The sequence below is a fragment of the Typopeltis vanoorti genome, chromosome 9, assembly GCF_054136105.1.
Source record: "Typopeltis vanoorti isolate ZY-2024b chromosome 9, IOZ_Tvanoo_1.0, whole genome shotgun sequence".
In the NCBI taxonomy this organism is placed as follows: Eukaryota; Metazoa; Arthropoda; class Arachnida; order Uropygi; family Thelyphonidae; genus Typopeltis; species Typopeltis vanoorti.
Genome location: NC_143557.1, coordinates 71,910,456 through 71,923,302, shown reverse-complemented (window position 1 = coordinate 71,923,302; position 12,847 = coordinate 71,910,456). Strand labels below are relative to the sequence as shown.

The 12,847-nt window shown below is 33.0% G+C and overlaps 1 protein-coding gene across 6 annotated transcripts in view; it reads right to left on the bottom strand.

Moving 5' to 3' along the window:
• LOC150103147 (lysine--tRNA ligase-like) overlaps positions 1–12,847 on the bottom strand; it is a 254,541-nt gene that overhangs the window by 186,765 nt on the left and 54,929 nt on the right. For all 6 annotated transcript variants that reach the window (XM_090397422.1, XM_090397423.1, XM_090397421.1 and 3 more), the window contains one exon: positions 210–292. In XM_090397422.1, coding sequence (XP_090253548.1) covers positions 210–292 — 83 coding nt within the window. The remainder of the gene's footprint in view (positions 1–209; positions 293–12,847) is intronic.

Here is a 12,847-nt window from a genome sequence, read left to right as displayed (position 1 = left end):
GATGGATTTGTGCCAAACAGAGGCTGCCAGATCTTGTAGATCTTGAGATAATGCAAAATCTTGTACTATGCTGTGTAAAATGTAGTGCTTAAATAGTGGCAGGCTGGACAATAATATATTGGCAAACTGAATTGCAGCAGCTGCCATTATTCAAACACTGCACAAATAACACTGACAAAATATACTAAAATGTTATGTTCAAAACCAACCTGGGTGACCTTTACATCCAATTACATCTCCCTTCCTAATCTTCCCATTTTCAGTGAAAAATTTCTCTTCTGAAGAATAATATCTAAATTTTAAAAACAGTTCAACAGAATTTCTTATCAGCACTTTATTAATTATATACTATATAAAACAAAGTCAAATCATAATAGGCAACAAGGTGTGTTGTGTGTGTGTGTGTGTGTCTGCATTTATCATAAATATAGACCCAGTCCACCTTCCCTTTCATGTTAGGCTCAATGGCCTGTTATGCAGAAGTAACTGCTGCTTCTTAGAAATCTGCTTATGATAGGGCAGTTAATCTTATCAGTATGCCTGTTTTACAGGATAAGAAACTTGAGTTTCCAGGAGGGGAAACCTTCACCTCTATATGAGATTGACTAACTTCTGAAACGGTCATACAGGATTTCAGTTGATGGAATTTTTTAATTTGTGGAGGGTGGGGAAAGGACAAGAGGGCATCCTTGAAAGCTGAGAATGAATGCTGCTGAGAAGAGGGTGAGGATGTGAAAATGAGTTCTTCACATCCTGGAGAGGATTCAAACCCAGGTCCTTCCAACAGAGGAGCACATTCAATACTAATCGAGGCTCTCATAAATATAAACAATACTGAAAATATAACTTAATTAATCCCAGAAGATTTTGGGGGAATATACTTAAAAATAAGTCAATATTTAAAATCTTTCATGAAATAATCTTATTTAAGGAAATTAACAATATAACCTACATAATAACTAAAAATATTTAATTATTACTACCTATATTTTGCCAAAGTTAAATTGGCTTATATGCCCCTTAAAATCCATCTTCTTTGTTCAGTTAAACATTCCTGATCACTGTCCTTTCATAAAGCATCCATCCAGAGGTATGTCAAAAATCATCCTAAATATATGATATCATAAAGGCAGCAAGACATACTTCTGAAGTGGAGAGAAAATGTCTGTAATAGGGATAGACAACATAATCTGGGCACTAACCACTGCAAGAAGGGAATCCCAAGACCTCCACAGTTTATAGTGGCATAGAAAAATGCCAATTGCACATTGTAAGGAAGACATAACCAAGAATGGACTGCTGAGCATACAGCTACATCCATCCAGGACAGTACACAGAGAGACTTTATCTAGGACTAACTCATGGTAGAGTCTAGAAAAAAGAAAGTAATTCAGAATGAAGAACCTTTGTTCTGGTTTAAGTGGAGACTTTTCAAAAAGAAGAGAGAACAGATCCTATAGTGGATGAGCAACCTGTCAGAGAAAAGAGAACATCAAATGAGAGAGAGAGAGAATGAAAGAACAAGCCATATAAGGAAATCTCAAAGTTCTCACCTTTCACTTTCTTGTCCTTACTTGAAGGTATAAGAGAAAGCATCGTTGAGTCACAATGATGTTTAGGCTTCAAACTTGAAAGAAATCAACTGCTTGGTTCAGGAGTTCCTGCAAGCAGTTTCTAGTATAGGCTATGAGCATTAGATCATCAGCAAATGCTACAGCATTAACAATGGTTGTGTCAAGAGAGAGTATCCAATATAGCTTAAAAGAGAGCAAAGAAAGTCAATGATGATACAATTGAAAAAAACAGGAGATAGATGGTCTCCTTGGCATACATCCCTAAGTGCTGGAATGGGAATTTGTAGAGCAAATCTTTGATACATAGGTGAGGAAAGCAAATGGACATTGTTCAATAGACAGTGCTAGAAATATAGATTGAAAGGAGACACTGTCAAAGGCCTTCTGGAGATCTATAGATGTCATCATGTCATTATCATGCCATAAAGTGAGGTTAAAAGTGGCATCTTTCAGCAGGAGAAAGAAAGAAAGAAAGAGTGAATGATAAAAGCATAAAAGTATGAGAAACTGAGAGAAAAGTATTGAATGGTGATTCAATGATACAAGAAAGTGATGAAATCATATTTCCCGGTTCAAAGATAAAGGATGTTAGTGAAGTTTTAATTTTGAAGAAGAAAGAAGCGAACAAGTTCATTGTTTTGGCAGTCAGAAATGGGCAACAAGAGGAGATATGAAAGAGTTGTTTTGTATTGAGGATGAGCCATGATTGCTAATGAATAAATGAGAAGATTGTGCAGGAGGAATAGTGTGCAGTTTATAAATGCATGGAGTGAATTTGATGGAAGGACCTGTATATGCCTGATGGACTGCACTTGCATGGTTTGGGAGTTAGATGATTTGGAGAAAATGTTGATCAGTCAGAGTTTGAAACTGCAAAATCTGAAAAACTAGAAATATGGGGGGGGGGGCAAGAGAGAGTGTCTACCCCCCATGGGGACAAATGAGTATGAGTGCAGGAATGATTATGAAGAGTTGAGGTGCAGTTTCCCAGGTTTCAAATCTGAATGGGCAGGTAATGACATTATGTAACTGTAACTTTGGGCCCAAGATGATGTTGAAATAAATGTATACAAATACTCCAAGTATCAGAAATAAAGCAGAAACGATTTTGGCATTAGTCAGATCTAACTAGCAAAAATTACTGGCATGAGCGAGACCTTTGTTGATAGAGAATGATGCAATGTTACAGGGATAGAATGTAAAGGATATTGTATTTTCAGAGAAAAGCAGAAGAAATAGGATAGGAGGAGGGGTATTATTAATAATAGCTGAAAAACTTCAAACAAAGAAAATAGAAGTTAAGGATGATCGTAGATCTGATGCAAATTTTCATGTGAAGCTGTTTTATGTGAGATAGAAGCCAATGGGACAAAATATATTGCTGGTTGCAGCTAGAGATCTGTTGGGAGGGGGGAGGGGGGCTCAGAAGAAAATGTGGACAACATGCATCAGCAGATTAGCACAATGAGTGTAGGCCAAACAATTATCATGGGAGACTTCAACTATAGTGATGTTAATAATTGGTGGATTTTTATATTGAGGAGATTCATAGATATTATCTTATATTTAATCCTACCATAGAGAATGATCTCTGTTTCTAATAATTATTTTTTTTTTTATTCTGAGTGTACCTATATGTTATTATATGCCCAAGGGTTCACTCCAATTGGTGCAATGACCTTAACTCTTTCAGAATCCAAATAATCATTGACTCAAGACCAAATACAAAATAAACACATTTAATAAAACTAAAACAATATATATACACTTCAAACAATATTACATAACCATAACTACAAATTAATTGGATCCAAGGCCTTTTTAAAATAAACTTACACTTAAGACTAGACTAAACACTTTGTTTGCACAATCACAAAATGTTCATAGCCAGTTTCTTTCTCTGTCAAGGCCCTTTTTTTGAAGATATATAACTCTATTCTTCATTTTTACAGGATCCTTTCTCATCACTGATGTAACACACATTAATTCTTCCTGACTTAATTCTTTTTCTTTTCTTCAGTAGAAATAATAGTCAGATCCGGCGACCTTAATACAGATGAAACGTCCTAATTAGTTTTCTCGAACATTCCTTTAGAACGTAAATAGTAAATTCTTCTTTTATTCACTAAATGCTTATTGACAGTCTTACTCTTCCAATTAAAAAAAAAACTTACAGTTCTACGATTCCCTTTTCGGAATCTACTATAAATCTTTCAATCAGTGTTTCCTCCAATATTCCTTTTAAAACGATTTATAGCAATATTTCCCTTTTATTTATCCACATACTTATTCCACATAAAAACTTAATAGTTCCACGATTCCTTTTTCGGAATATACTATTAATTTTCCTCCGACTGTCACATAAAAAAACTTAAGTTCCTTCCGAACCTAAATGTCTGCCGGGCTGTGTTCTAAATTCCTTCCGAACGCTCTCTTGTTTACAGGCATTACTCAGATACCGAATGCTTTCCTTGTCAGCTGTCAATCACACATCAAACTTCTCGGCGAGCATGCGCACTCCGTGGCAAGCTAAGTACTGTATAATAGCTGACACTTTGTCTCCGTTAGCGTTAAGAGAATGTCCTCATAAAACACAACTTTTGATAATTTTAATTTACAATAAAATTTGTTTAAAGTAACACAATTATTCAAATCCGGTAAGTACATACATTTTTAACTGCTTTACATATCACTTTTAACAAAACAATTTCCATAACGGGCATTGCAAGTGCCGACAATACGTGTTACGAAAACAAAACTAATAAACATACTAACATAAACAATACGTAAAAATATTCAGAATTTTTATTATGATTATTTTTACATCAGTTTCATCTTTCTCTGAAATTTTTTTTAAAAAAAAATTTTAAATGTTTAACCTATATTTAACAAAACTTTTAATGCTTATTCCTAGATCTTAAAAAATAACGAGATTCCTGCTGATCATTATTTACACTTTCGGAATCACTAGTTTCAGAATCATCTGATGCTAGAGATAATTCTGAATTTTCTTCTTCCAATTTACTATACCTTTCAAATTCCATTTCTATACCTTTCAAATATTTCATTTAAACTACTTGAATCATGCTCTAAATCTACAGAATCATCACTATCAGAATCAAATTCTACATGTGTCTCAGATTGTTTATCCTTACTAACTAAATTAGAGGTATTTTCACATTCCTCTGGCTTACTTAACTCTATATTAACTAACCTATGATATTCTGCTACTATTTCATCCATGTTAGAGTCAGTTTGATTATCATCACTCTTACATTTTACATTATCTGAATTATGTACCCTGATGTTTCTAAAATTTCCTGCATTAGGGTTTATTTTACCAAAATTTAATTTTCTCCTTTGCTGCATATTTGAATTATGAGCTTTAAAACTATTTCCTTTCCTATTATTTGATTGTGAATGAGATGCACAATTAGTACTAGGAAAACAATGCTCATCTTTCAATATTTTATTCATATTGTCTCCTAATGTAACTAAATTTCTACTCCCTAAAAAGTACCTTTTTAACCTATGAGAGTGTACACTTAAAATTTTACTAGGATTTTTGACATTTTGAACCCTAAAATTCACAGGAGAAAATTTGTCTAAAATTCTATATGGACCTAAAGCTTTCCCTCCTAATTTCCCAACTCTTTTTATACTAGATTTATCATCTAACAGTACTAAATCTCCTGGTACAAATGACTTATACTTTCTAAAACGATGTATATACTGCCTAGTTTTCTGAGAACTTAATTCTTTATTCACCTTATGAATAACATGAATTTTAGATTTTTTCTCATCTTGATTAAAATGGTTATTCCTATACGATTCATCAGATTCTAGAGATCAAGATAAGTAATCAGCAACTATATTTCTTTTTCCTGGAATATAAGCCACATCAATATTATATTCCTGCAGTTCCAGTGCCCACCTAATTATACGTTGATTTTTATCCTTCATAGTACTTAGGAATGACAGCGGCTGGTGATCAGATCTTATTTGAATAGGTTGTCCTAACAATAAGTATCTAAATTTTCTCAATGGAAAAATTATTGCTAGTGCTTCCTTCTCTATGGTTGAATAATTCAATTCTGGACCTGATAATTTTCTACTTATAAAAGCTACTGGCTTAAAATCTTCTCCTTCTTTTTGTTCTAGTACAGCAGCAATGCAATCATTTGAAGCATCAGCAGAAAGATAAAATACTTCACCAAACTTAGGATAAATGAGAACTGGAGCTTTAGTCAATGCCAGTTTTAGTTTGTCAAATGCTTCTTGTTGAGCTTCACCCAACTGAATTTAAAACCTTCCCTTGTCAAGCACACTATGGGTCTCAATAGCTGTGAACAATTTGGAATAAATTTCCTATAGAAATTTAACATGCCAATAAATCAGCGAACTTGTCTAATTGTTTTAGGAGGTTTAACTGATAATATGCCTTCTACATTTGACTGAGTTGGCATAATTCCTTTGCTACTGATTTTATGACCTAAATACTCAACTTCTTTTAAGAAAAATTGGCATTTAGAGCACTTTAAAGATAGATTTGCCTCATCTAATCTCTTTAAGACATGCCATAGGATTTTACAATGGCTATCTATATCCCTTGAATAAATTAGAAGATCATCCTAAAAACAGATGACTCCACTTCCCAACATATCTGATAAGACAGAATTCATTAAAGACTATAATGACATAGCAGAATTTCTTGCACCTTGTGGTAATCGACATAGTTGATATTTCTGCCATCTAGTAGTAAATGCGAAGTATTTTCTGTGATCCTTCTTCAAAGGAATCTGAAAGTAGCCAGAATTTAAATCCAGTTTTGTAAAATATTGTGCTCCTTCCAAACATATCAATAATTCCTCAATTTTACACAGAGGGAAATCAATAGGCTTTGTAACCTTATTGATGGCTCTCAAGTCTAAGACAAAATTCAGGCTTCCATTTGGTTTTTCAATTAAGATGAATGGACTGTTCCACTGAGAATTTGACTTCTCAATTATTCCTGCCCTTTCATATTCCTGTAGTAGTTTCTGGCAACGCTCCATATATTTCAGTGGAGTCTGATATTGCCTAATATAAATAGGAGATTGAGTACAAATCTGCACTGAGTGTTCTATTGCATTAGTGCAAGACATTGAAACAATATCCTCTGTGAAAACATCAGAGAAAAATTCAAAGGCAGATTTAAAGAATTTCAGAATTCTATCCCTTTTTTCACTAGTAATTGCTGATTTCATTGAATTCTGCACCAAATTCTCTTTTAATTCCTGAATATTTTCCTTCTCATCTTTCTTTAGAGTCTCAATATTAAACACTTGATCATTATCATCAGTGTCTTGAAAAACTTCAGGAGACTGCTCTAATTTTCCTTTGTCACCTGATTTCCTGCTGTCCAAACGGCATTCTAGTCCACACAAGGACACTGTATTATCAACAAAGTTACATGCAAAACCATGACGTTTCAGAAAATCAATTCCAAATATTACTTGTACATTTGGATTTGAGGATTCTGGAAGAACACCTAATGGATGACAAACTTTCAATGGAAAACAAGGAATTGAAATAAAAACATTTATTTGCTTATCAGCTGAAATTTCTGATTCAAATATTCCCTTTAATTTAATTGGATAGCTTAAAACTGAAATATCATTTGGAATTAGAGATTTAATTTTGTTAAACAAGCTATAAGAAATGAGTGAGATATGTGCACCTGTGTCAAATAAGATTTCACAAGGCACATCTTCAATAAATCCTTGTAGAACTGTCAAAGGATTGCCTCTATTAGCATAAGGAGCCTAATGCTACATCAAACTCGCTTTTAGGGTTGGAGCTGTCTTTAGCTTTACCCATATCCAGTGAGTAGTTTGACATTTCTGTCCTTGCCAGTATGATATTGGAATAATAATTATTCCCAGATTTTTCTTTATTCTCTGATTTCTTATTTTGAAAACAAGATTTATCTCTAACATAAGTCTTTAGCAAAATGACCCGGTTTATTACATCTAAAGCATTTTGGAATATATCTCCTATGAGATGCTTTATTCCTGTCAATGCCATCAGATTTACAAGATAAACATTGATTATCTGTAAGATTCTTGGATATTGTCAAATCAGATATCATTTTAAACAGAAGTTCCTGTCCTTGTACTATTGGTCTCTGTTGTCTTTCTATTTCTTCACTCAGAAATGTTTTCAGTTCCTCTAATTTTCCCAAATCATGTAATTGTACTTTGGAATCAGATTCTGGAACATTTTTTGTTAGATTTACAGAAATTTCCTTAGACTGTTTCTTTTTATTTGCACCTTTTAATTTATGAAACTTTCCTTCTCTCACTTTATCTACAGCCACAGTGCTAGGAGAATGAGTTTCATTATATTGAAAAGAGTTCACCTGTTTATTGTTTGAGGAATGAAATATATCTCTAAGTCTCTCTTCCTTTTCTTTAACAAGTTCAAAACATTGTTCAAGATTTTTAACCTTTTTCTTGTATGCTGTTTCTTTCAAATTATCTTTAAGGCCAAGCCTAAATTGATTAAACAGCAACCACTCTAAAGAGGATTTCTCTTCAGATGAAACATTAAATTCATGAGCAATGCTCCAAAGTTTCTGATAGTATTCTGAAACACACTCCCTACTACCTTGGATGCACTGTTCAATTTTCCAGATGTTAGGCCCTAATTCTCTTACACTTGAAAATTCTGATATTAGCAAACTTTTAAAGGTTGCATAATTGTCAGTGTCTCTCAATAAAGGAGATGTGTTTAAGAATGTTTTGGCTTTGCCCAACAATTTATTCTGAAGTATAATCACAAATGAAAATCTGACCATTTTCCTAAATCTCTAATTTTTTCTGCAAATCTGAAAAATGTTTCTATGCTTTCACTACTATCACCTGAGAAAGAAGGTATTACTAAAGTTGGATTAATTAACCTAAAAAATTCCTCATCTTTAACTCAAGAAACTTCACTACTAAAATTGCTATCTTCTGTAGCCATTTTACTTGAGCCAAGATTTACTTTCTGGATTCTAAAAATAAAGTTAAATCATAACCAATCCTGTCGACTGCGGCATTGTTAATAATTGGTGGATTTTTATATTGAGGAGATTCATAGATATTATCTTATATTTAATCCTACCATAGAGAATGATCTCTGTTTCTAACAATTATTTTTTTTTTATTCCGAGTGTACCTATATGTTATTATATGCACAAGTTCTCACTCCAATTGGTGCAATGACCTTAACTTTTCAGAATCCAAATAATCACTGACTCAAGACCAAATACAAAATAAACACATTTAATAAAACTAAAACAATATATATACACTTCAAACAATATTACATAACTATAACTACAAATTAATTGGATCCAAGGCCTTTTTAAAATAAACTTACACTTAAGACTAGACTAAACACTTTGTTTGCACAATCACAAAATGTTCATAGCCAGTTTCTTTCTCTGTCAAGGCCCTTTTTTTGAAGATATATAACTCTATTCTTCATTTTTACAGGATCCTTTCTCATCACTGATGTAACACACATTAATTCTTCCTGACTTAATTCTTTTTCTTTTCTTCAGTAGAAATAATAGTCAGATCCGGCGACCTTAATACAGATGAAACTTCCTAATCAGTTTTCTCGAACATTCCTTTAGAACGTAAATAGTAAATTCTTCTTTTATTCACTAAATGCTTATTGACAGTCTTACTCTTCCAATTAAAAAAAAAACTTACAGTTCTACGATTCCCTTTTCGGAATCTACTATAAATCTTTCAATCAGTGTTTCCTCCAATATTCCTTTTAAAACGATTTATAGCAATATTTCCCTTTTATTTATCCACATACTTATTCCACATAAAAACTTAATAGTTCCACGATTCCTTTTTCGGAATATACTATTAATTTTCCTCCGACTGTCACATAAAAAAACTTAAGTTCCTTCCGAACCTAAATGTCTGCCGGGCTGTGTTCTAAATTCCTTCCGAACGCTCTCTTGTTTACAGGCATTACTCAGATACCGAATGCTTTCCTTGTCAGCTGTCAATCACACATCAAACTTCTCGGCGAGCATGCGCACTCCGTGGCAAGCTAAGTACTGTATAATAGCTGACACTTTGTCTCCGTTAGCGATAAGAGAATGTCCTCATAAAACACAACTTTTGATAATTTTAATTTACAATAAAATTTGTTTAAAGTAACACAATTATTCAAATCCGGTAAGTACATACATTTTTAACTGCTTTACATATCACTTTTAACAAAACAATTTCCATAACGGGCACATCGCAAGTGCCGACAATGTGTGTTATGAAAACAAAACTAATAAACATACTAACATAAACAATACGTAAAAATATTCTGAATTTTTATTATGATTATTTTTACAGTGATATAGATTGGAAGGAGGAAAAGGTACATGGCAAAATGGAAATAGAATTTATAGTTATTAAGGGATAATTATCTGAAACAAAATGTGATGATGATGATGGGGACCAGTGTTTTGAGAGCACTGGATATGTTGGAGCTTATACTGCTCATCAGCAATATAAGCTCACAATGCAACAGAGAATTATCTGAGAATTGAGGTAGATGAACTGGAGGTACTCAATATATTGAAAAACATCAATGTCAATACAGCAGTTGGCCTGAATGGTATATCAGCTCATGTGCTACGAGAATGTAAAAGAGAACTAGCAATACTTCTGATTAAGTTGTTTAATCTAAGTCTCAGCTCTGGCAAGGTTCCAAAGGAGTGGAAAGAGGGTAAGACAGTTCCATTACATAAAGGTTGCTCCAAGACAAAAGTAGCAAATTACAGACCAATTAATACCTCTGGAGTGGTGGTTAAAATATTGGAAAAGTTGGTTAAAAGTAAAATTCAGGAATGGCTGGATAGGAATATGGTACTGTATAGGGGGCAGCATGGTTCCTCTATAGCAGTGGTCTCAAACTAGTGGCCTGTGGGCTGCATCTGGCCCCCAAAGCAATTTTACACGGCCTGCGAATACATTTCAATTATATTTGTTGTAAATACAGTGCTTATAGTTTTAGAGACATAGAGATATGGACTGAGCTTATGTGTGCATAATCTCAGTCCATTTACAATCAGTAAATTTAGTTCCCCAGCCGACAGTTGGTGGCACTTCAGTATTCTGGTGTTTCCGATGCACAGCTGCGCAGTGCGCAATATAGATGGAGACAAACTAATGTACAGCTTATAAAACCTGTTTATTTGTGCTTGTTGTTAGATCTACATTATATCAATACCTATCGTTTAGAATGGTGAATAACTTTTGAGTGTTGCTTTCATACGAAAATTCATCTCGTTGAATTGAAGTTGTAAATAAAATTATAATAGTGATTTTAAGAGATGCAAGCCATGTCTTTAACAAAGAGTAAAAGAAAAGTGGACAAAGAAGGACGTGTTTTTCAAGATAAATGGGAAATTATGTACTTTTGTGTGTTTTGCACAATAAAATTGTATGTTTTATTTGTGATAAGGGAATATCAGTTCCAAAAGAATACAATTTACGTCGCCATTACGAAACAAATCATGAAGAAAAATTTGAAATATTGGAAGGCAAATTGAGGGAAGAAAAGTTACAGTTTCTGAAATCTGGCTTACAACGACAACAAAATTTTTTTTAATGAAGCAAATAAATCTAGTGAAGCAACAGTTCACGCAAGTTTTGCTCTCGCGCACATCATTGCAAAATGATCAAAACTATTTACTGATGGCGAATTCCTTAAAGATTGTTTGATTAAGTCTGCTGAACTTCTTTGTCCTGACAAACAACAATTATTTAAAAATATTAGTTTGTCAGCCAACATGGTAGCGGAACGTATTAACGAAATCGCTAGTGATTTACGATGTCAGTTAAAAGAAAAAAGTATAGATTTTGCAGCATTCTCAATAGCAGTTGATGAGAGTAATGACATCACAGATATAGCACAACTTGCAGTTTTCGTACAAGGTGTTATTGATGAATTTGAAGTAATTGAGGAATTATTGGAAATAATTCCTATGAAAGGAAAAACTGGTGCACAGGATATTTTTTCTGAAATAAAAACTGTAATAGGTAAATATAAATTAAGTTGGGATAAAATGGTTGGATTTGCAAGTGATGGTGCAGCTGCTATGGCTAGCAAAAAAAATGGAGTAGCAGTAAAATTAAGAAATATAGCGAAAGAAGAAAAATTTCGGAATAAATTTTGCCCTATACATTGCATTATTCATCAAGAAGCACTTTGTGCCAAAAGTTTGCAGATGGATAATGTTATGGAAACAGTAAACTTTATCCATGGATGAGCTCCGAATCATCGAGAATTTGTTGCATTGCATGAAGAAATTGAGTACGGAGAAATGATTTATTGTAACGAGGTGAGGTGGTTAAGTCGAGGAGCTGTATTAAAACGTTTTTTGATTTAATAAATGAAATCAAAAATTTCATGACACAAAAAAATAAAACCATCGACGAGCTACGTAATTATACATGGATAACAGATTTAGCATTTCTTGTTGACTTAGCTGGCCATTTAAATATTCTCACTAAAGAGCTGCAAGGAAAGAATAAACTTATCACTGCCATGTATGCTTGTATTAAAGCTTTTAAAGTTAAATTGCAATTATGGGAAACACAACTGGAATCAAAAAATTTCATACATTTTATACATCTTAAACCCTATTATTTCAAATGAAAAATCTCAAGAATATGCAAGAAAAATAGCATTATTACGACAAGAATTTGAAGAAAGATTTAAAGATTTTAATGATTTGGAGTCCGATTTTACATTATTTTCATTACCATTAAAAACTAACATGAATAACGCACCAGAAAATCTACAAATGGAGCTAATTAATTTACAGTGTGATATAAATCTTATTCAAAGATTTGATGATACAAATTTGATTAACTTTTATTCGTACTTGTCAAAAGATAAATACCCTCAGTTATGAATTTTTGCAATAAGAATAATCGCTCTTTGTTTGGGAGTACATTTATATGTGAACAGTTTTTTTCGCAGTTGAAAATTAATAAGTCTAAGAAAAGAACCCGATTGGCCGATGAGCATCTACAATCTGTGATGAAGATAAGTTCTAGTAATTTTACTCCAAGGCTACAAACTTTATCAGAATCGAAACGCCATCAAGTGTCAAGTTGCAGTAAGAAATAAAGAAGTTTATAATTATTTACATACAAACATATGTATTTTTTCTGTATGTGTTGAAGAAAAATTTAATAAATAAGAGAAAGAGAATAGGT